This window comes from Erpetoichthys calabaricus, chromosome 18 (assembly GCF_900747795.2).
Source record: "Erpetoichthys calabaricus chromosome 18, fErpCal1.3, whole genome shotgun sequence".
Lineage (NCBI taxonomy): Eukaryota > Metazoa > Chordata > Cladistia > Polypteriformes > Polypteridae > Erpetoichthys > Erpetoichthys calabaricus.
This window is the reverse complement of record NC_041411.2, coordinates 87353673-87378971: the sequence shown is the minus strand read 5'-3', so window position 1 is coordinate 87378971 and position 25299 is coordinate 87353673. Positions and strand designations below refer to the sequence as shown.

Here is a 25299-nt window from a genome sequence, read left to right as displayed (position 1 = left end):
GCCTGGCAGGTTATTGCATAACTTGTCTGAGTCTGGAAGATGGTCCTCAGACGCCAATGCATGAGACATTCAAATACATGAACTGCTAGTTTGTCACAGATTCCACAAAATTTTATCTCATGAAGTGCATTCTGGTTTCCTTCTTGAAAACACTTCCTCTTAACTTTAATCTGTCTTAGAGTGCAAGATTCAACAATTTAAGCTTTTTTTCATGAAATGTTTTGATATATTTTGAATGTTCAAGACCTTTTCTATTAAAGAATAAAGAGTTTCAGTTCCCAGATCTATTAGAGCAGAACATACGTTTTTGTTGAGAGGTGTGCTTGGTTGCTATTGTCAGACATTTTTGTGCCCTAGCATATTGTGGAGTTTGATCATTTACTTCCTAATTGTTATAATCTTTATTAACCTTTTTAATTTTTCTTCACATTGGTTGAAGAATGCAATGATGTTGTCCACATAGTCTTCTAAAATCGCCTAAATACTTTTAAGAGTTAGCATTGTTTAGCTCAGTATTTTCCCAACTTGTACTGACAACACTTTTTTATTTTGCCTGCCAATAACAGTTTGTGCTTCTCTGCATTAATAATAATAACTAGAGGGCTCTGCCCCCTGCTTGGTTTGCTTGCCCACCCTCGGGTTTGGTTTATCGGATATACAATGGGAATTGTTACATATGCATTATTTTCACTTTTACTTTTAAACTTTTGTAAAAGAATACTTGTCCTTTATTTCCGGCCCTGGGCGCGGTTAAATCTCTTTCTCGCAGGATGTATAATGCTGCTTGCGTTGTGAAGGGGGGGCGGCTGCGGCTGAACGAACGCACGCTAAGGAGATGCAATCGGATCATGTTGTCTTGCTGCTGCTGCTGGCAAGGTGCCTGTTATGTTTGTCGCGCTGTGCGTCGGTCATTTAAAAGCCTGTGCAGCAGCTGTCCTTTTGCCGCTTTGTGTCTCTGCCGCTCACATTGTGAAGGGGTGGGGGTGCTGAACACACGCTAAGGAGTTGCAGTCGGACATCTCGCGTGACATCAAATTGCAATCTCTTGGCACTAAGTCTCATGTTTAAGGTCCCCACGAGATGCTCTGTGGCCAATCTCTTTCATCTCGCGGGTCTTTTAAGTGTCTTCCGAGAAGATCACGTCTCGTCTCCCTGGTCTCCCTTCCACCAAGATTTTTTTTTATAATAGAGAGATAATAATAATAATAAATATTACTTATATAGCGCCTTTCCCATGATCAGAGGGAAAGGGTTTGCCCAGTTTTAACAACTATCTTTCTGAATAGCTTTGCTGCCCCCTCATTATTTACCATTTCTCAAATTTTGCTATCCTCTGCAAATTTCAGAAGGTTGCTTTTTATATATCTGAATTTATGTCATTAATATAAATTAAAATAACAGTTCTCGTACAGGTAAATATTAAAAATAGTGCACATAAAGAAAAACACAAACACCCTTTGGAAGGTTATGAGATGTTTCTTCATTGTATAGGAGGCCTTTTGTTAATTCTTGTGTACCTCACTGACAGGAATTCAAATACATTATGATGTCTCACTCTCAAGGCTGGCCATTCCTTTGATTTGCCTTTTATGTAAGACATATGAGCCTTTCAAGTGCAGCTGGGCATCTCTTTTCAGATGGTGTGTAACTTCTTGTTACCAGTAAAGATGGGCATTTCCTGCCACGGCAGAACATCTTTGATCTAAGTGCTGATACCATTTAACTTCATAGTTTCAGTTTTTTACTTAATTCCCGTGTGAAGTTGAAACAGGAAAAAAAGCAAGAACTCATGGAAGGTCAGCGCAGAGAAACTTTACAAACTGCTTTTATATTTTACTTTGACAGTAACTGTGGTTTCTATTTCCGCGCACAGCTTGGTTCTGTTGTTTAGATTTCAGGCAGCTGCTTTTGTGTCCTTCCCAGGGAGTACAGTGGAGTTCATAGGCCAGTTTTGATTCGGAGGGTCTATTATTGCATTAGGCAGTTGTTGTTTTCTTCAACACACTTCATAGTGTGTGCCACTTAAGTAAAAGTAAGCCATTCCTTCCCATACAGAACCAGTAATATCTGCACATTTAGATTCTTCTTCTTCAATGAACAAAACTATTTTATACACATTTTTTTCATCTTTAAAATTATTGAGATGTTCCTCAACGGAGCGTATTATTTTTGTTGGCTGAGTGGGTCCGGATGTTGAGCGATCAAGGAACAATTTTTTCTTTGTTCTTGAAAGCAGTCCTTCACAAAGTAATTGTGGGACATTGACCAAGAAGCGGCATTTTAAAGAAAGAAAGTACAATTTTTGTACGTCTACCCGGAGGGCATATTTGTTAGACTTCACCCTACATACGTATAATGCTAGTGGCATCTGTCCATTAACAAAACCCAGTTACAGGATCACTTGGTGAAGAGTAACTGCTAAGATAAATGATGTTGACTTCTTAAAATCATAGTTATAAAGATAACATTTCAGGGAGTGTCGCGCTTACTGAACAGTGCAACTGGTACAAGTTTAATGTGTCAGTCTGACTTCAGGGTGTTTGTTTCATATTTTCAGAGCACATGATTAGCTTCCTTTTTTATTCCGACTGGTCTCTCTGCTACTTAATTGTCTGAATTCTTTTGGTTACATTGCATTCAGCTCTCCTTTATTGCTTTAGTTACAAATAAAATATATTAAATGTGAGTAAGTTGTACTGCAGGGAATGGATCGGTCGAGTCTGAAATGATCACGAATGCTTGTGACTGACCCCTCTTGTGTTTGTCCCCCTGCAGGTTGAGGATTATGAAGCTGATGAGCTCAACTACCGTGGTGGGCTGCGGATCTCCTTTGGGATGCAGTTAATGAGTGCCACCACAAAGATTGAGAAAGCCCTGCCTGATATTTCATGGCCTTATTTGCTGCTCCATGGAACAGGGGATAAACTTTGCGATATCAAAGGGTCACAACTCTTTTTTGAAAAATCGCAGAGTGTGGACAAAACTCTAAAGGTACCTCAGTCATTTTTCCTTAATATAATGCAAAGTCAATATTGTTACATCTTGCTTTTTCAATTGACAGTTTTATTAATGGGTTTTTTAAATATTTATAAACCACTAGCTCAATTATATAATCAGTGTTTAGTTTACATTGTAGATCTGTAATTAGCCAGGCAGATGCTTACTTGTTAATTTCACAGTTTTCTTTTTAGCTTACAATCAGAATTCTAAGGGTTCATTAATTTGTAATTAAAGCTATTCAATGCAAGCCCTTGATACATCTGGCAAATCTGGTCCCAGACCCATTTTAAAGGTCATTTTTGTCATTTTGACCACATCCATTTTGTAGGAGTAGCTGTTTCCTCGTTTTAGCTCTTGTTGGTCTCTTGTAGCGCTTCAGGGATAATGGATGGTGTCTCTGTGAAGTGAACTAAAAGTGAACTATTCATCAACTAAAGTAATTATCATATGGGATGAATTAACCTGTCATTTTCCGGGAAGTGTTACGAAACCAAACCTACCTAAGGTAGCTTTTTATGTTGATTTGCTTTTCTTAAAAATCAAAGCAGCTTCATGTCTGTTTTGTTTCACTGGCCCCAGAGACAGAAGGTCATTAAACCGTATCAAGCAACCTTCACTTTTTTGTCTTGTGTCACAAGTGCATAAGGTTCATCCATGGTCTGCCTGCTAGTGTCAAAAAGGCAGCAAATGGGATACAGTCAGAAGTGAATAAAGGCAGCACAACATAAAGGATGGCAATTACGTTATTCCAAAACAGGAAAGTTCCTTCTGAATTATTCATCTAAATATTTGTTTTGTTCTGCTGAACAAACATCTGTCAGCAATCCATTTCTGTCTTAAAAATGATCTATCCATCCATTTTCTGCTCTGCTATCCCATTCAGGGTCAAAAGATTAAAAATGGTTACATTCTTTAAGTGACTTCCTAATTAAGACGGTATGTGTGTGGTCTTACTTTATAATTTTATATTCTAGTTAGCGTTCTTGGCTTTGCAAAACATAAATTAGGCATTTTTGTTGACATTGTGAAAAGTATGTGTTTTTCAATTTTCACTAAACAAAACCAGATTGTACTGTAATAATAGCATAAATTGATTCAAAATCTTAATGAAATTATTCAGCAGTGAGCAGTCATCCTACTCCAGCCAAGCCAGTTTTTACATAATCAGAAATGTTCATTCTAGTGTTGCAAAATGTTTTGTAATCCATTCAGTCTCTTCTGTTTAGGCAACATTTGTCATCATTTGCTAGACATGTGACAACACTAACCTTTTGATTTCATCATTTTTACACTAAGAAGTTCATTCATTCTTTTTCTAAACCTGAATATTAAAGTGCACAGATATGGGTAGTTGAAGCCTGTTTTGTCTTGGTAGAAAGATGGAGGTCTCAGGAATGCTCATCCCCAAAACATTTTAACAGTGCTCTTAGAAAAGAAAAAGTCAACAATTTCATAAATGTCTGTTATTACACAACGAGAGCAGCAACAAGCCATGGAATTAAAGGATGACTTTAATTAACGAAGACTCTGTGCCTAATTAAGCAACTGACTAGAGTGAAATCAGTTGGAGTTTGAGGCCCAGACTTAGTTGGTCTTCTGTTGGTTCATTGTTGTGTCTTAGTAGAGTGATATATTTTACTCTACGTTCCCCTTTGGTATTATTAATATGTAGCCTTTGTCAGTATGCCTTAAATCTCACAGATTTACCACTGTTTACAAGGTACTGTACCATATAACCTTCCCTTCTGCATTTATAACCTCAGGCAATTAGGTATGTAAAAGACAAGCAGGAGTTAAGTTACACTTTAAATAATGTATTACTGATAATATTCATAAATAATAACAATATGCAAAGTACATTTGAATATTGGCAGTCATACAACCTGATAAATGGTGATGTGTAGTTCCAGGTGGCACACAGACTTGTTAGTTACTTAAAATGTCTCTAGTTAAGGCATCATTTGTGGTCAGCTTTCTTCAGAGCAGGCTGCATGCCTGTCTCAATATGGCTGCCGAGCTGTGCTCTTCATTGTGTTGTCCTTTTCAGTTCATGGTGTGAGATGGTCTTTCATCAGTTTGGTAAGAGAGAGCGAGCTGAGTAAAGCAAGCAAATTTATAAGTTTTCTGTCCAACCCCTAGAGCCAATAGGGCGTCATGGTACTTAAAGGCTTCTGATACAAGACAGTTCCAAACAGTCATACTTCAGACCAATGGGGGGGACAGAATACCTACACACCTGCCCTCCAAACCAGGTGTTAAGGTAAAACTTGGCAGTTAGGCAGTCTGGCTTTCCTGTGGGGGTTGACTGAGAGACTCCAGAAGAGAAATATTAGCCAAACTTGTTTGAGGCACTTCCCCCAACCCTGTCGTAAAATTCATTTTCCTGACTTAGTCCTAGGGGGGTAAGCATGAATGCTTCTCACTAATATTACATTGCTTTGTGTAAGTTACAAATAAAGACATGCAAAATATTTATCAACTTGTATGCAAAATTTCACATCATAACAAAGCCTTATGCCAGTTAATACCCAGCCCTGCATAGAGGCCCAGTACAAGGCAAACTCACTCCAGTTCCCAAGAAAAACATTACTCAGGCAATTGGAGAATTTGTACCAAATTAGATTAGTTTGTTCATTTTTCCAGATGCATTTGTTTCAGTTTGGGTTTGCTGGTGGCAAGAGCAGCAGCAGCATTGGACACAAGCTAAACACCAGCATAGGCAAAACCAGTCCACCACAGGCTTCACACACTCATAATCCAATACACACACACACACACACACACAAAGCACTTAGTGTGAGCCAACCTAACCTGTGTGTCTTTGTAAGATGAAGCAAACTTCACCAAGCCCATGCCGGTGCCAGTATAAGAACTTGACACTGCATATCCATGAAGCAGAATGACTTGCAGCTTTGCCATCTGGTTGCCCAGTAAGTGGTAACACTTGAATCCATTTTATTAGTAGAATATTAAAAGATATGCAGGAAAAAACAGGGAATATGGAACTCTACCCCAACCTAAGGGTACCTCTAATGTTTGGGGGCTTTACTATCTTTTAACTGAACTGCTGTGTCCCCCATGTGGTTTGCATTTGAAGTCAGATTAACATCCCTGCCTGCGCATATTTCATAACTCAGCCTGAATATTCAGATTTCAGTTTTCCTGGCCCTAAATAATTTTTCGTGCAAAAGTGGCAACTAAACTATATGTCTGGTTATTTCCCAGGTTTTCTTTTTCATCATAACTAATTTAATGGCCATTTTCCAGAAATAATTTATGAACAATACGTTTTAATTAATCTGAAATCGCTATAACATTTTAAATTTATTATCCTACTAGTGAAACACTATTGTCCTAAGATAAAGTGCTAAAAAAGGCTAGTTGTAAACAACAGTAAGCTCTTCTCTCCTTGTTTAAGAAATTACACTGGATTATGAATCTGAACACGTAGGTACCGTGACCTGGCGGATTATCAATAGGTGGCTTTGTACAATTGTGCTTTAATTGCAATCAGCTTTTCTTTCCACCAGTAAAGTGTCCATCAAGTTGCATTACCTCTTTTTTTTAATTTCCAGAGCATATCAGGGTCGTACACTTTCAATTTAAGACCCAGGTCAAGGTTGTAGCCTCATGAGTTCACAAATAATCACATGACAGACAGACAGACAGACAGACATTAGTATTTTATATACTTTGTAGCTGTGCTTGTCCAAAATCATGAAAGTTTTTAGCTTGTTTCATAGGCCTGTTCAGGCAATAGTATGACTAGTGTTCAAATAATTCCACAAACCAAATATCTTCATTTTAAACATTTTAGTATAATTTAAAGCAAAACAGTTCACACAAAAATAGAGAAATAAAACCTGATATTACAAAGAAAAGAAAAGTTCTGTTTAAGGTTTACTAATCTTGCATCATATTTCTCTAAGTTTGGTCATACAGTCATATTTTCAAATGTTAATGACTCTGCTGTTTGTAAACGTAATTAAATTAAACAGACCGTTATGTGAATTTGACAATAACATTAACTTTCTAATATTGGCTGTTTTATATATATATATATATATATATATATATATATATATATATATATATATATATACACATATATATATATATATATATAGTGACAGATAGGGGGCGCTGTCGTCCCCTTGAACCCTCAGACCACTCATCAGACACCAGATAAAAGTCCAAATGTTATTTTTATTATAATAACAATGTGCACAAAGCACCCTCCACTCCACAATACTTAATAAACAATCAATACAATACTCAATAATAATTCCTCCACTCCTCCCAGCAGCTTAGTCACCCTTCCTCCCAACTTTGCTCGCTGCTGGGATTTCCCAGAGTCCTTTTATATCTTAACCTGGAAGTGCTTGTGATTCCCCAGTCCATGTGATTCCCCAGCACTTCCGGGTCAGGTGAAACTCCTCTTTTTCTTCAGCCCGGAAGTACATCATTTCCTCTGTCCCTGTGACTAGGACGTACTTCCGGTTTATAGAGCAAATATAAATCCGTATGCCTCCCTGCAGCGTCCTCTGGTGGCCCCCATGGTATCCAGCAGGGCTGTGAAGGAAAACTCCAAGGTCCATGATGCCCTGCTGGAATTCGGGTCATCTCCACATTGCAGGGAGGGCTCCAGGGGGTATTGGCTGGGATAAGCTGCCGGCCATATTCCACTATATATATATATATACACACCCCAACAGATAAATGCTCCTTTATACTCTATGATACAATTTACTAGATATGCACAAAGACCTGCTTAGATCTGAAATTTTCAACTTTACATTTTTTATGTTGTAATTATAGTTTATTATCTATATATATAATTCACTAAGCCGACAGGGCAAGCAAGACAACCATGGGATGCTCAAGCAAGGCAACCTTGGGTTTCGCACGACATAGCCATGCCCGCAAAATCACAAAGACCCGCCCACCAACTCTAAGACCATGGGATATGACGACAACTCACAGAGCCACGCCCAACAACTCTAAGAGCATGGGACGAGAACGCCTGCCCACCCGCTTGCCTGACTGTTACCAGCATTCACCGCAATGCATTCACCACAATGTACTGGAGTGTAAAACCATCGCAGCCTTTAACTCACAAACTGCAACAACTCACCAAACACCGCCACCCTGTCTCTCGAGGCATTCACACTGCCGGAAGACAACCATGGGATACGCAAGAAATAGCCACGTCCGTCAACTCACAAAGACCCGCCCACCAACTCTAACACCGCATCAGACGCTTTCTATATCTAAGAAGATATATAGATACTCATTATTCCCCGGCACGCGTCCACCCACGCTCTCAAGGCATTCACAGTGCCTGCTCATGTGCCCGGACGCAACAACTCACCAACTCGCTTTTGTCTCTGCTACAGTACACATGCACCACTGAGCCATGGTGACTTTTCATTATTCTTTTCGGTTTCGGCTGCATTTCTATATATAATCCACCAAGTCGTCCGACCATGGGATATGAACAGAGCACTGCCCAACAACTCGAACCAATACAGAGACACGCCCACCATCTCTAAGAGCATGGGACGAGAGCGCCTGACTGTTACCAGCGTTCACCGCAATGTACTGGAGTGTAAAACCATCACAACTGCTAACTCACAAACTGCAACAATTCACCAAACACCGCATCAGATGCTTTCTATATCTAAGAAGATATATACAGGGTGTCCCACTCGGAGTACAACTTTAAAAATGCGAATTACTCGCGAACGTGTGAACGTAAAGGCGAGCTGTAAGAACTGAACATATCTGTATTTAGTGGAAAACAAGTCCACATTACAAAAGGTGCTGAAAATGTCCTCCCCCAACGTCCACGTACAAGGAAACGCGACGCTCCATATTTGAGAATGTCCTCTGCAACATGTCACTGTCGATGGAAACAATTTCATGCTCGATGTTTGCTTTCAGTTGTTCGATGGTCCTGGGTTTGCTTGCATAAACCTTGCCCTTTTAATATCCCCATAGAAAAAAATCTGGGGGAGTTAAATCGGGCGATCGAGGTGGCCACAAACCTTTCGAGATCACCCTGTCTCCAAAAAACGATCGGATCTCTTCCATACTGGCATGAGAGGTATGGCAAGTTGCCCCGTCCTGTTGCCCCGTAGCGGCGCCCGTTATAGTGCCCGCCTCTTTATGACACAGAATCAATTCTTCATTATATAAGGAATATTTTGAACCTTGTTGCATGATGATACATGCACGCGTTGCAGAGTAATTCGCATTTTTAAAGTTGTACTCCCGAGTGGGACACCTTATAGATACTCATTATTCCCCGGTACGCGTCCACCCACGCTCTCAAGGCATTCACAGTGCCTGCTCATGTGCCCGAACGCAACAACTCACCACACACAAATTTCGCTTAATTTAACTCAACACAGGAAACCTCACCCGGCCCGGACACGGAGTGGATTGACAGATTGATAGCTCTTTCTCGATTCTGTGGGTGGTGGTGCATGGCCGTTCTTAGTTGGTGGAGTAATTTGTCTGGTTAATTCCGAAAACGAACGAGACTCCCTACTGCTGCATAGTTACGCGACCCCCGAGTGGTCGGCGTCCAACTTCTTAGAGGGACAAGTGGCTTTCAGCCACGTGAGATTGAGCATTAAGAGGTCTGTGATACCCTTGGATGTCCGGTACTGCATGCGCACTACACTGAATGGATCAACGTGTGTCTACCCAGCGCCGACAGGTGTGGGTAAGCCGTTGAACCCCATTCGTGATGGAGACTGGGGCTTGCAATTGTTCCCCACAAACGAGGAATTCCCAGTAAGTGCGGGTCATACGCTCGCACTTATTACATCCCTGCCCTTTGTACACACCCCCCCTCGCTACTACCATGGTCGGGTGACTTGGTGGATTATATATAGAAAAGAAGCCGGAACCGCAAAGAACAATGAATGGCGGGGGGGCCGGGACGGAGGGGGAGGAATGGGCGTCCTTCCCCTCTCCCCCCTGTTCCACCCTCCGTGCCCGAGCGCCATCCAGCCCCGTCCCTCGCTCTGGGAGGTGGAGGCACGACGGCGGTCCTCCAGTTTTCAGTCACAGACAATTGTATGTTGGTTCATAGCGTGCATTGTTGCAATGTTACTTTTCTTGGTGGTTTATTAAATTACGGATTTTTCAAATGTTCATTTTTTTCCCTGTGCTTAAAACTCATTAAAAGAGCAGCGTGATTATGGGGCGTATGCTACGCCGCGGGTTGGCTAGTAATGAATAATATATGGTACTTCTGTCTAAAATGTGGCATTTAAAGCTTCTAACTGATGGTAGACTCTGGTGTATTGAAAATACAGTATGTCTGATTATCTCCAGTTTTATAATTTAAAAAAAGGTATTAGTTAAAAGAAAAGGTGCTATGAGGCCTGCTACAGTTTGAGTCATATTTAGTAGGCCGCAGGTCAGAAGCCAGTTTGACGCTATGGGTTACTTGTACCTGTAGAAGATTTTAGTGTTCCTTATGGCAGAAGGTCTTTAATGAGTTTCAACTTTTCTATAGCTTTACTTGAAGCTGTGCGAGACCTGCTGTGCCAGATGGAAGCTGTACAACAAGGCAGTTTAACTGTCTTCTACAGCTGATGCCTCTATCCAAAGGCGACTTACATCATTTCCTTTGGTTTTCCAGTTGGAGCACAGGCAGGTCTAGTGACTCGCTGATGGTCACACAGTAGTGGGATTTGAGCTCACAACCTCAGGATGTGAAGTCCAAAGCCTTAAGCACTTCACCACAGGTCATCTTGATTGGTGACAGTATTGGCCTTAGTATTCCTTTGCAGTATGTAACAGAATGGCATGTCATTCAGTGTTACATTCCTGTTGGGTGCCTGATGGCTGTTCTTGAGACAGTGAGTTCAGAGAGTGGCTGAATGGATGGACAGTCTTCTATATGGGTTAGTGCCTCAAAGATAGCCAAAGTAATTTGCAAACCTTAGTAAGGAATAAAAGACATGACCATCGGTACTAATACCACGTGTGGGAAAGTGCAGACAGAGTTTCCCATCTCAGCAGTGGAACACTGTATGTAATTCAGTCAGGTTTGTCATGTAGTTTGGTTCATTGTGTTCAGTTTTGGAAGGTGTTTTGCTGGCTTCACTCCTGGGAATTTTTAGAAGCTCCTTTGAATTTTTTTATATTCTTCTATGCCTGTTGCCAGTTTTAGTGACAGCTTTGTGGTTTATTTAATATACTTTGCCAACTGTAGACATTTATATAAATGGATATGCGTTTTCGGGATCTTTTGAGCTGAATGACAGTTCAGAATCTATAGTGAATGAGCAAATTGGTTGAATTGTTTAAAATATTTTATTTCAGGGTATTGTATTTTAAATTACATGCCAGAGTTTGCATTCTGTTTTACATTTTTTTAAATATTTGTTAATGTACATGCTTCGAATAAATGTATATATATTTTGATTTTGCAACATATTTTTGGAATACAAAAAAAGAAGAAAATTAAAACAAATGAAGAAGAAATGATAAAACAAACACCAAGGGTTTTGTGACCGAAGACATTTTCAAATCAAGGTTTTTGCTCATGAGTGAATATTTTTAACATCACATCAGTGGTGCATGGGGCTTCAAACTTAGCAAAACATCAGGGATACCTTGGACAATAAAGTTGGGTAATACAATCAATTAACTTTAGTCAATATAAACATTATATTGAGATTAGTCCTGATTAAAGCATCTGCTCAACGGTTAGATTTAATGGCACAGAATATATGAATAAATGGTATTCTGCCATCTTGTGGATGAAGTCTGAATTATTCATTAATTTATTTATTTAATAGCTATGCACTTTCCTTTTCGTTGCCTGTTGTTTTTCCAATACCAGTCTTCAAAGAAGTGTATTTTCCATTTCTGCTGTCAGCAAAATCAGTCACTCAAGTAGTGCAGCTTTTGGCCAATACTGAAAAACTACTGCAGTAGTTCACAAATTATTTTATTATCTGTAAATGGATTGTGCAATATTGCAAAAAAAAACAAACTACATTATTTCACAGATCTGTGTTGTTATGACTCAGAAGAGCTTATGCTATTTCACACACATGATTGTACTCTTTCACAATAATAATGTGTTACAGTATGATGCAAGTGACTGCATCATTTTACAAATATGACTGAATTACTTTGTAAATGTGCACATGTTCTTCCATTGCTTCCATTGGCTTTCTATAAATATTCATTTTCTCCCGACATCTAAAAGGCACACAGATTAGGCTGATTGCATTTTAAGCTTGTTTGTGCATGAAAGAGTGTGCCCAGTGATGTCCTGGCACCCTGATGAAAACCTTTTTATACGTTGCACTCAACACTGCCAGGGCAGACAGCAACTGCAGAGATGGGAGTCGTGAATGCTAAGTTACTCTGCCATTGTGTCACTCAGTTTAAAAATCTTACTGGTATAAATAACACGGTTAAGACTAAATTTGCCCTTTTTAAATTGGACATTGGTTCGAATTTGCCCACTACATACATTTTCTTGACTCAGAAGGAAAAAACAAAGAAAACGATTTAGCACAAGGACCAGCAGATAAGTAAGAAAGCAAGGCCAAAAACAAAACCTGTGTCCAAGGCCAGAAAGACAAACAATGAAACCAAACGCTAAATGCCCAATATGTAAACCACAATCAAAGACGGAATAAACACGTGAAAAAAAGAGACCTGACTCCCTAGAAGACTTTCAGATAACTAACACTGAGAATTAATTACCCAGACACTTTGATACTGAGAGTACCGCATCACTATCTTCTATACTGTATGGGCAATGATGCCACACTACACTGCATCCATACATCACATAATAGCAGTGACATTGTAGCAGTGCTGTTAAATAAGAACTGCATCTCCCAGCAGTCCTTGCTGGGGCTGCTGGGGTCAAAGGTGGTCAAAGGAGGTTTAAAGGAGGGCAGAGGGCAAAAGGAAGAAAAGTTTGTTTTGTTTTGGTGCGTAGTGTGTTGCGTTTATCTGTCGTGCTGGCTGCTGTTATTGGAACTTTAATTAATCATTGTGTCCTGGACTGTATTCGTTTGTTGGGGTCTGGATTGTCTGTCTATCTGTGCACTGAGGACTGTGTTGGATTCATTGGTTTTCCGGAAGAGTGGAGGGCTCCTGAACCATCCATCCGATTTCATCCTTTCAGTGACTACCTTTAGGACTTAATTTTCTTTGGGTCCATCTGGACCCCATCTGCTGACACCACATGGCCAAGGAAGTTCAGATGGTCTTGCTGAAATCTACACTTCTTGGTGTTGAGGGTCAGATGAGCCTTATGCGGTTGCTGGAAGATGTGGTCGAGGTCCTTTAGATGTTGTTGGACAGATGGGGAGAATACAATGATGTCATCGATATAAACAAAACAGGTCTTCCCAATGAGTCCCTGGAAGACCTGCTCCATTAGCCGTTGGAATGATGCCCCAGTGTTTTTAAGTCCAAAGGGCATCACCCGAAACTGGAACAACTCCTCCCGAGTGATGACAGCGGTCTTCTCCATGCTACTCTTCCCCATCCTCACCTGCCAATACCCGGACTTCAAATCTAGGGAGCTGAATACTGCTGCCCCATGCAAAGACTCCAAGATGTCATGAATGAGTGGCATGGGGTAAGCGTCATCCAAGGTCTTCTTGTTCAGCTCCCGATAGTCCACACAGAATCGGTAGGTCCCGTCGGCCTTCTGAACGAGCACCGCAGGGCTAGCCCATGGCGAAGTGGAAGGCTCAATGACCCCCTCCGCCAACATCTGGTCAACCCACTCCTTGATTATTCCTCTTTTCAGAGGCGACACTCTGTAGGCTCGGTTCCGAACTGGGACAGGGTCGACTGTGTGAATGTAATGACACACCATCTCAGTCCAACCCAATTTGTCTGTCCACACAGAGTGCCACCTCCTAAGCAGTGGCTGAACGAGCTCCGGCTGTTCAAGAATAGCCTTCTCTAGTGGGCTGGGCTCATCCACCAACTGCGTGAGATAATAACACAAGTTAGGCCAAACCAGATCGCTTTGAGCCTTCGTCCAAAACCGATAGACTTCACCCCCCGGCAACTCATACTCCAGCCGCGACAGATGGATAGTAAGACCTACCGACACAAGAGAGTCCATTCCCAGTAATAAGGGCATTGACAAGTGGTCATCTTCTAGGATGTGAATGCTGCCAAAAACTCATAAAATGATGTTCCTAATGATCAAAACCTACAAATAAACTGGTGACGTGAGGATAACAGTGGTATTAAAGTATTTTAATTAAGAAGTCAAGATGCAATCCAACAGTCAAGATCTGTGTTTTGTCACAAACTCCACAAAGAGCCATAGCAAGTTTTGGGGTAGCTACCCGTATATTATTTCCTGGCTGCAAAATTGAATAAATTGATGTACTGAAGTGTACAGATCAGAGTCCTGAACAGAACTGAGGGAATAGAGGAAAGGTGGCGGCTTTTAATGGCCAGTATAGGAAGTGACTTCAAAGGGGCTGGAACCGGAAGGGTCTTCTGTCTTCTATAACTGGGTGAGATTGTGAATAGGACAGGAAACAAGCAATAATAATAATGGCACGAAGAGAAAAATAAGACTGCCATGTTCAAAGAGAAATGCTGACCTTTTTCATTAATATAACTCCCCTTATCTATATGTCAGTAGGCATCTTCACACTGTAGTATTGATGTTTGAGCTTTTAAAATAGGATGTTAGCCCACAACACAACTTCAGCTTTAAACATTGGAAGGATAAACCACAGGAACAGCAATTTCTATTAGCAAGGCACTTAACTGGCCTCCACTCTTTTATTTTTAAGGTTAACTTTTGGCTTTAGCACACACTCTGTTTAAATAGCTAAGGATAATAGGAAATGCTTAGTGTCGTGAACACATTCAAGTGGAATGGATCGTTGATATAAATCTGTCCAGATAAATTGTACACTGTCTTTGTTCATTGGCCCCTCGGGATTTTAGCAGTCACTATACTAGTGAACTCTTTATAGCTAACTAATTGGCAAACGCCTCTAGGGATATTAAAGGTAAATTCCTGCCAGTGATTTCTCTTAACATGTAAAATGTGAGACCTTTCTGAAGGCCGTGGCCTAGTTTGTGCTTTAAATAGATTCGGTCTGCTTGCCAGCACTAAGTATCAAGGTGAATCAGGGCAAAACACATTTAGAATAATACGTGGAAAACCATTAAATACTAAAGGATGAAAGAGATTAATAAATGAAGTAGATAGAGGGTGACTGCTCTAATTTAGTGTTCCTTTTCTGTTTTTATTGTGGAAGCACATGTTCATTTTGATCACTTTAGGTTACATTGCCTAATAGTTACACGATATTATTGGATTGTGTTTAAAAATGCAATAGGGGCAAATTTTTTTTTCACTCTTTTTAACTTTGAAACGACTATCCATACCAAGGAAGTAGAGTCGATTTGTCAGACAGCTTCGTTTCTCGTGGAATCCAAATGAAATCCCTGGGAATCCCAATCTTTTGTTCCTGCTTAAATGTAGCCTGTATTTCTGTATTTTTGGCTTTATAATTTGCCTTCAGAGAGCATAACTGCCAGGTCTAGCGGATGAGGCAGTTTCTTACACCATCTGCTTTTAAATTCGAATCCACCATGAGTTCAATTTCTAGATTGGGTCCTGGAGGAACAGATGGAGAAAGAAGTTATTGTAAACAACAAAGGAACAATTTATGATCATGTATAGTGAAGCATTCATCTGTATTTTTCACCCTTTGATGTTGTTCTCAATGAAAGACAAACCTTATCTATTGGCATTACGTAATGTCTGGTATCCATCCATCCTTCCAGATATTAATGGAGCTAAGCCTATCCACATAGACAGTATCATCAACAAATTTCTTAATGTCAATTTGTGTACTTTTTCTCATTTTGCTAAATTAGCTCAAAAGCTGTTTTATGATAGTTCACCTCATTTTTATGTTTATACAGTACACTGTATATAAATGTAAAGAATTATTATGTTCATTATTGCAGAGTGAAAGACATGAAGATATCGTTACCTCTATTAAGTCAACATTAGGATGACATTACAGCTGAAAAGTTATATTTGCATTAGCTGCTCCATTCATTCTCATATCCATTGTATTCCAGTGATCAGGTCACTGAAAACCAAAGTGTATATTAGCAGTGATGGGCGGCACGGTGGCGCAGTGGTAGCGCTTCTGCCTCGCAGTTAGGAGACACGGGTTCGCTTCCCGGGTCCTCCCTGCGTGGAGTTTGCATGTTCTCCCCGTGTCTGCATGGGTTTCCTCCCACAGTCCAAAGACATGCAGGTTAAGTGGATTGGTGATTCTAAATTGGCCCTAGTGTGTGCTTGGTGTGTGGGTGTGTTTGTGTGTGTATCCTGCGGTGGGTTGGCACCCTGCCCAGGATTGGTTCCCTGCCTTGTGCCCTGTGTTGGCTGGGATTGGCTCCAGCAGACCCCCATGACCCTGTGTTCGGATTCAGCGGGTTGGAAAATGGATGGATGGATATTAGCAGTGTCTGACATAAGGCTTTGAACCAGTCATGGATGAGACAGCAGTGCATCGCAGGAGACACTCACGCACAAACCTCCACTCACTCAAACAGGGCCAGTTTAGAGTTGACAAATGAACTTGTGTGCAGGTCTTCATGTTGGAGAAACCCCACCCAGCCTCCTCTTTCTTTGATCACGTCACTTTGCACACAGAGAAAATTGTGTTTTTGTACAGCATTGTGTTTTTAACTGTCACGGTCATCAGAAAGTTGCCATTTTCATTTGCTTCTTTTCTGCACCTATGCAGATGTCGTAAGCACTGTGTGTTTCAGAGACGCACCGTGAGCTGGAAAGTAAAAATATTATCTTGTATATAAACATCTACACGTGGAAGTGTGTGTGTGTATGTCTGTCCGGCCTGGAAGTGAGAGGTGGAGTCGGGGTAAGGGCTCCACCTCTGAAGATACGCAAACGAGGCAAGCACATCAGCAAAACAAAACCTCCAAAGAAAGAGTCACTCACTTAGCCGCTAATGCAGAAGTGAGGTGAGCACATCGACAAAACGGTATCCCTTTTACTTTTCCTCCCGGCGCTAATACACAAGTGAGGCGAGCATGTCAGCAAAAGAAAACCTTAGAAGAGAGAGTCACTCACTTAGCCGCCAATACAGAAGCGAGGCGAGCACATCGGCAAAACGAATCCTCCTAGGAGAGAGACGCCCAGAGTAGTTCCTTTCAATTACCTGACATCTCTACATTTCAATTTTTTTTCTGACGATTTCAATAGTTTCTAGGACCCTGGGCTTTTTACATCACAGGCTTACACAGCTACTTAATAATAAAAATATAACAAAATGCATATGTGGCTCAAACATATATGAAGAATCCAGAATATTTAACCTATATTCAAATATATACCTATTTTTAATATGGGTATTCCGTTCTTAATTTTGGCTAATTTCAAAATAAAAAATCACCATACGGCACGGATAGCGTTCAGGAGAAGTAGGCGCAAGACAAACTAATTTGGTCAGTTTAATGTCAGTTTACAAAAGATTCACCAATAGGCTTTCCAGACATTGCAAGCTTTAACAACTGATTTCTGGGAGGGAGTGCCATTGTGTTGGTGGCAAGGTGAGAATTTCTTGACTGGTTTCTTTGTGTGCTACTGGAAAATAGCATTGAAGTATAAAAAGTGACATGCTCCTACATAGGCACACACCTTAGAGAGAACATCAGTAATGAGTTTAATTAAACAGGGAGCACACACAGCAGGTGAATATGAACCTGTTCTTCATCTTACCACACAGCAGCGACTCTTAAATTCTTAATGGATTCCTAACAGACTTGTCTGTTTTTTAAGTTCTGCAGAAGTTGAACATTGCCTCTCAGGAATCCAGTTCTGTTTTAAGATTTCAGTTTAAAATATATAGGCATGATAGACTTTGAACAACCTTGTTTAAAGAAAATTAAAACAAAAAAGAGATTAATTATTCCGTTTGGAAACAGTGTTTTGTACATGAAACCAGTTTAAGAACTGTTCATATCTGCAAAGCACATCTGACTCAGTCATTTCTGGGTGAGTCAGCACTCATAAGACAGACATCACTTTCAGCTGCTCAGTGCAATAAAAAACTCAATCACAATAAGGCAGACAACATTCAAGGCCCAAGAATAAGATGTTAACATAGATTAACAAGTCATTATTCTGTAATGACATTTAATAGCAAGCACTGGCACAATGAATAATCCAAGGACACAGTGGCAATAATGGCTGGAAAAAGAGCAAATAACGGTAAAGGACCAATAAAGAATCATAAATATAAAAAAAATACAATAAAGCAATACTAGTAGTACAGAGTACAGGGAAATTCTTACGTGTATGTCTGACCAAAATGGCACACGTCGCCAACAAAAGAAGGGGAAAAGTTTTAAAGCAAATGTGGTGCATAAAAGGTGGTCTTATTTCAAATGTTTACTCAAGCAATGGCACAGTGACACTGAAGAATCAACGAGTGTTGTTCAGTGGTTGCTTAGTGAGTTTTTTGAACTGTTAGGAGGTCTGTGACAAAGAAGTCACAAACTTTTAGCAACAGAAACAAGTGATGAAGTACCAGTGGTCATGTGGAGTAATGTCATTGCAGCCTATGGTATGATTCAGAATACTGGTGACATAATTTCGTCCTCAAACATATCACCAGATACTGTATGTCAATTTTGTCTTTAGATAAGAAGGACAGTTGAGAAAATGTCAGCAAATGGTTCTAATAGGCTTGTTGAAGTGAATGTTAATCTATTTCTGATCTATTTGATTTCTAGTTACCTAAAAAACAGTGGTGAGCAAATGACAGTAAAGATTATAAGTACTGTACCATAGAAAAAAGTAGTTACTTCATATTTACATTATCAGTCAAAAGTTTTAGAACACCTTTGTGTTTCCAGTTATTCTTTAGATTTAATCAGTTGAAATGCAACAAATGACCTAAAATGGTGAAAAGGTTAAGCAGAGGTTTAAATTTAAAGTTTAGGTTAGCAAAAACTGAAAACAAATTGGGAGCTGTCTCCCCTAGACTTTCTGGTATACTCAGATATGGGGATGGATATATAAGGATTAAACCGCAAGACAATGATTATATTTTTTTATTATGTACATTAAAGAATCATCAACAACAAATCAAATCAAATTAATAATATATTGAACAGTTACTATAAAAGTAAAGTTGAATAAATCGGACTCTGCTGCTGCATGAATAAAAAAGTACCACTTCCGCTTAGCGGAAATAGCTCAAAAGTTGATAGAAATCTACGTTTTGTACCTAATACTTGTATGCAAAATTTGGTTGACCTAAGTGAAAGTGTACTCATGAATACATCCACACACACACACACACACACACAAACACACACGCACACACACATGCACACACAGAGGCATAATTCCAAAAATGGAATTTTCAGACTCAGGGAGGTGTTGTGATGTGAGATTTTACATATAATTTCATGAATATTTTGTATGTCTTTATTTGATTTTTAGGCAAAGCAATGTAATTTAGTGATACTTTGGTGAGAGGCATTCATGTTTGCTCCCCCTTTTACGACTGAGCCTCTTTACATTTTTACGACAGTATTTGGGGGAAGATGTGTGTTTTAAACCAGTTTGGCAAGTGTTTCTTTGCTAAAGTCATTTCTGCCCCCGCAAATGGGCTAAGGTGTACTTTAACATATGGTTTGGGGGCAGGTGTTAAGATGTTATATTTCCCCCATTGGTCTGAAGTATGGCTGTTTGGAATTGGCTTGGTTCGGAAGCCTTTAAGTACTACGACGCCCTATTGGCTGTAGGGGTTGGACAGAAAACCTATATATTTATGTGTTTAACCTCACACTCTCTCTCTTGCTAACCTGTGATGATGTAGAAGTATCTCTCTCTTACTAACCAACGTCTGAAAGAAGCATCTCTCTTGCTATCCTGTGATGAAGACAAGACAATGAAGAGCCCAGCTCAGCAGCCATTTTGAACAGACATGTGGCTGAAAGCTGAGCATCAATGATGCCTTAACTACAGACATTTAAGTAACTAGAAGACTGTGTGCCGCCTGAACCACATATCACCATTTAATCAGGTTGTATGGTTGCCAATATTCAAATATACTTTGCATTTTGTTATTATTTATAAATATTATCAATAATACATTGTTTAAACTGTAACTTAACTTCTGCTTGTCTTTTTACTACATCTAATTGCCTGAGGTTATAAATATAGAAGGGAAGGTGGGGATAAGTTATATACAATAATACATTATAAACAGTGGTAAGTCTGTGAGATTAGGCATTCTAAGGCTACATATTACTAATACAATAGGGGAAAGTAGAGCAATATATATTACTCTACCAAGACAAAACAGGAGGTCATCAAAATCTCAAAATCATATTTTTGGACAATTAAAATACTTTCCCTTACAAGAAAGTAAATCAGACTCAGGGAGGTCTAAAACTTCGAGATTCATCAAAATCTCGAGGTGGAATTTTTGGATGATTACAGTACTTTCCCTATACTTTGTATACGAGAAAGTAACAAGGGAATAGCAGAATAATACAAATTGGCCTTCATCAGGGAACAACTAATAAGTTATAACCTACAGATGTTCTGCAGCAATTGAAGTAAATTAAGCCTTGGAAGCTGAAGCAAACAATTTGCACAGGTGTCCCAACTCTTGTTGATTACTTAATAACCCTCTGTCTGCCTTAAAGCAGAGTTCACATCAATGTAAATACTAAAATAATTTTGAGTGCTGCTCAGTACCAATCAAAAGCCGAATTACATGATTTTCCCAAAAGGGCTGGGTGCTCTAGGTAAACACAAAAATAAATTGGAAATCATAGGTAAACAAATACCAGTGATTTGGACAAATGATGAGCTGGGAGAAGTCCCAGTAAACTTCACACCAAAATACATCTTTATGTGTGGCGATGCAGTTGATTCTCAGAATTGCATGGCAATTCGAGGGAGAGAGAGAAAGAGGGAAACTGTGTGTTAGTAATATGAGCACTAGCTGAAAATATTTCATGCAAAAAGCCATTATAGGTAAGGTCAGTCAAGCCATTACAGACTGCTTCCTAAAACAACACTGGAAGAAAAGGAAAAGCTGCACACCCACCGCCTGCAACGATACAGTGAAAGCAGGATCGTCCACATACTCACAAGTGTGTATCCACTTACTCTTCATTCCATCCATTTTCAAAGTCCATTAGTCCAATTCAGGGTAACGGGATGACAGGAGCTAATGTGGGCAGCAGCAGACATGAGACATGAGTGAATCCTGGAAAGGCTGCCTGTCCAATGAAGGACATATTCGCAAACCATTTATCACACATACCAGATCATGTTAAAATCACAAAATAACTTGCCCCCCACACCATATTTGAGATGAAACTTAGAGTAAACAGAGAAAAGGCCTCATGGTGAAAGCATGGAAATTCAAAACAACACAATCCAAGACTGAACTGGTATTTTAATTATTGAAGTGTTATGGCAGCAGCACTAACCACTGAATTATTCTGCTGTCACAGTATACATACAGTAGTTGACCAAATTAGATAAGCACATCCATGAGGACAACTGCTCCATTTCAATATAATCAAGAAAGCTAGTTGCATCAGTATGAAAAACCACCATCTTTACATTCATCTCGGAGTGGATAAAATGATGCTATAATCATGAATTCTTCGGTTGTCAGTGGTTATGACATAGGCTTACTTAGCACCTATCCCAATAGCTGGCGTGTACATTGTAAGCTACAGTGTTAGAATCTTTGTAAAACATTCTGTTTTGTGGAGAACACAGTTATTCTTTATGCAAGTGTTGCTTTGTTAACAGATAACAGAACACACGCTTATACTGTATATATGCAAACAGATTGAAGTTTTAGTCAAAGCTGGCAAGAATAGGGAGTCGAATAACTGTACATGTATGACAGCTTTGATGAGTGAGCCTTCCCTCCTACCCCTCTATAACTCGTTTATCTGGAGTAGACAGTGAGACGAGGAGTGAAGCATATAAACAGGGGACTAGATTACGGAAGAAGGGTGGAAGAATACAAGCCAAGAGAAAAGCCTGCAGGCACTCTGCTGTGTTTTAAATATTTTATCAGCTGCCTTAGAGCCAGAACTCTGTAAACTGATGCAAATTTAAAAATGGGAGAAAACTCTTCTTTCGTCTGTTCTTGTGGTTCTTGTGTTATTCTTTATGTTGTACAAAGGAGAAAAAAAACTGGTTAGTTATTTTATTCTTGCCTCTGTGCATAATATGAACTTTGAAATTCCACAGTTTCTGTTATGCACATTCTGTACCCTTCCTGTGACGTGGAGACTGCCTGGCAGTCCACTTGCAGCTTGGTGCAGTGCGAGCATCACCTTCTTTTATCATGTTTTATGAGACATGCAGACCAGAATTGCTTTTTTCAATCGTTTCCTCCCCACTACCTGAACGTTTAATTCGGAACAGCAAAGACTACCAGTTTTGCTTTTAATTGACTGGGTTAGAATGTCAGCAATTTATATTCTGTTGTTGACTATTCACTCGTCCTTTCTCATAAATAGTTTATGTGCTGTTTACAAAAGCTCAGTTTTCCCCTTTTCGTTTGGCTTTCTATCCCTGCTCCAATTTCCCAACATTTGTTGCTTTATTCTTATTTTGATTTGTTTGATTTTATCTAAACTTTCTTTGAAAAGGTGGACAGTTTGTAAGTAAATGAACATACAATTCAATTTAGGTAAACAATATATAGCAAAACAAAGTAACATGAAGACTTTCCTCTGGGGTTGTGTGCTACTATGTGCGTGAGAGAAGGACAGCCATCTCTGGGAGTCCTTTGTAGTGATTCATGGTGGCACATTGTTTTCTATCAAAGGGAATAAATGACTGGATTATCATCATGAATCTTAGGATATGTTGGATCACAGCAACACCCCACATTTTAAGTGCCCCCTTTGCACAAATGGAGTAGGAAGGGCTGGCAGGTAAGTTAGCATAATATTGGAAACGGAGCCTGTGGAGCTTTTTTTTATATTTAGTAGTTATGTGTGCACCCTATTGAGTTGTGTTGCCCAGTTCACCTGCTAGTGTAAATTATGCTAATTGCATAATATAATATATATATCTAAGGAATACTGATCTAATTAAACAGAACTGCTCTCATTAAAGGTTTACTTTAATTTGAATGGAAAAAAGCTTATTTTAGTTTGTGATTAGTTGTTGTGCTGAATGTTTGATCCTGAGAGGTACCTTTCTGGGGCATCAACATTTATTTCTAATTATGCTTGGCAGGATTGATTATTTTAACTACTTTTAATATCTGAACGAATTGTCATAATTCAAATATTGGATTGTTAAAGATGATGGTTCAGCTCTTCAGTGCTGACTCTCTAGTGTGTATATTCAGAAATAGCCACGTTTGTTTGCTGTTACCCACTTAACTGACGAGCTGTTATTTTTAACATTTCGATGGCCTTCCCTCGAGGTCTGCTCCATTATCACTGAGGATAAATATAACAATACTATATTTGTAGCTTGTATAATATGTAAATATCCAAGGATTTACATTTGCAGTCATACACCAGCATAATATTTCATTATGATAAATTATATAAACATGCCAGAAATAACTATGGGCTGCTTGCCTTTGAGACAAGCAAATATCTTATATATAAAATTTCTTAGTAAACACTATAGTAAAGCAGTTCAAAACAGATTTTCAAAACAATGTACACCAAAGCCTGAAACTTAAAAAAATAGATGAATATAAACACTGTATAAAAAGTGGCCAACGGAACTTAAGGGTTACTTACATCTTGAATTTGAGATCCTGAATTTTTAAGCCACCTCATCCAGTTTTTGTTCCTGCCTGATGTTGTTGGGATAAATAATATCCTCTCGCAAGTGAGCAATCAGGTACATCCCAGGACATGTCAGAGAATTAAACATGTTTAGTCTCGAGCAGAAGAGTCTGTATGGGGTCCTAATGCAGGTCTTCACAATCGTCCAAGGCACTGATGAAGTCAATTCAGAAGAATTCAGTCAACTTAATGGTGAAGCCTGTATTGAGCTAAGCAGAAAATGAATGAATTAGTAATTTTTTTTTAGATTAAATAAAGAATTTATTGAACATTTTCTGATCTATCTTTTTTATGTTCTTTCTGAATAAATTATAAATAAGATCCTTATACTTAGTATTGTGGCCACCAGGGCACTCCTTCTCCCCAAAACCCGACACAACAGACACAGGCACAAGTCTAGTAGCAAACAAGACTTTTATTTTTAGTGGGAAACACTTTCCTTCTTTGTTTCCCACCTATTCAGCACAGTACACAGTCCAAAGCAGAATAAACACAATTAATGCACCTAGAACTTTGTCTTATCTCTTTTCTTCCTCTGTCTTCCCTTCCACCTCCACTCCTCCCAGCAAGCTTCATCCTCTTCCTCCAGTTGTCCCATAATCTCCTTCCGGGCGTGGCAACAGTCCTGCAGAGAAGGGCTCAGCCATTCCCCACGTGACCCCTGGTGGTAGCCACGGGCCCCGGCAGGGTTGAGCTTCCATGCTCCAAACCCGTGGCACCGTAGTAAGCTAGGGGGACTGCCCTCTGTTTTCCATGGGGAGGTAATGCCCCGTGCAAGCTCTCCCCCCTAGACCTTTCCTTATGCAGGAGTCCTAGCTGCGTAAAGGCCCCGGCTGTCTGTTCAAGGAAACAGATGAGTTTGCCTTTTGAGTAACACAACCTAATGTCAGGCTGGCAAGGACTGTACTACCTAGGCACATAATATAAATGTTTTGAGAAGTTTGTAGACAATGTGCTGTATACATGCCTAAAGAGTTAATTCAATTCACAAAGTCAAATATGACAAAGTATTGTTCTAGGAAAGTTCAAAGGCTTTGCTGATGTGTCCTACATGGTAGGACATTGCAGACGTAGGCAGATCTACTGAATCTATCAGTCACAGGCAAAACTTAACAAAAGTCAGGGTACTGAGAAGAGGATGATGGAAATACTGTAAAATATCTATAGGAATACTCTCCAAAGTAAATATTATTTTAAACTGTGAATTGAGTGGTCCACAATAGCATTACCACAACATATTTACTGCAGTTTAGCATATTGAGGTGCGAAGTGATACATATAGGTAAAGGATTGTCAATTATAAATACAAGATAGGAGACATAGTCTAAAGTAGCAAACTCTGAAAAAGGATATAGGGCTTTACGTTGATCCAACATTTTTATCATCTAAGCACACAATGCACACAATCAATTA

At 39.6% G+C, this 25299-nt stretch overlaps 1 protein-coding gene across 2 annotated transcripts in view; it reads left to right on the top strand.

The window, feature by feature from the left end:
- mgll (monoglyceride lipase) overlaps nt 1–25299 on the top strand; it is a 204865-nt gene that overhangs the window by 162702 nt on the left and 16864 nt on the right. For both annotated transcript variants that reach the window (XM_028824024.2, XM_051921170.1), the window contains exon 7: nt 2776–2991. In XM_028824024.2, coding sequence (XP_028679857.1) covers nt 2776–2991 — 216 coding nt within the window. The remainder of the gene's footprint in view (nt 1–2775; nt 2992–25299) is intronic.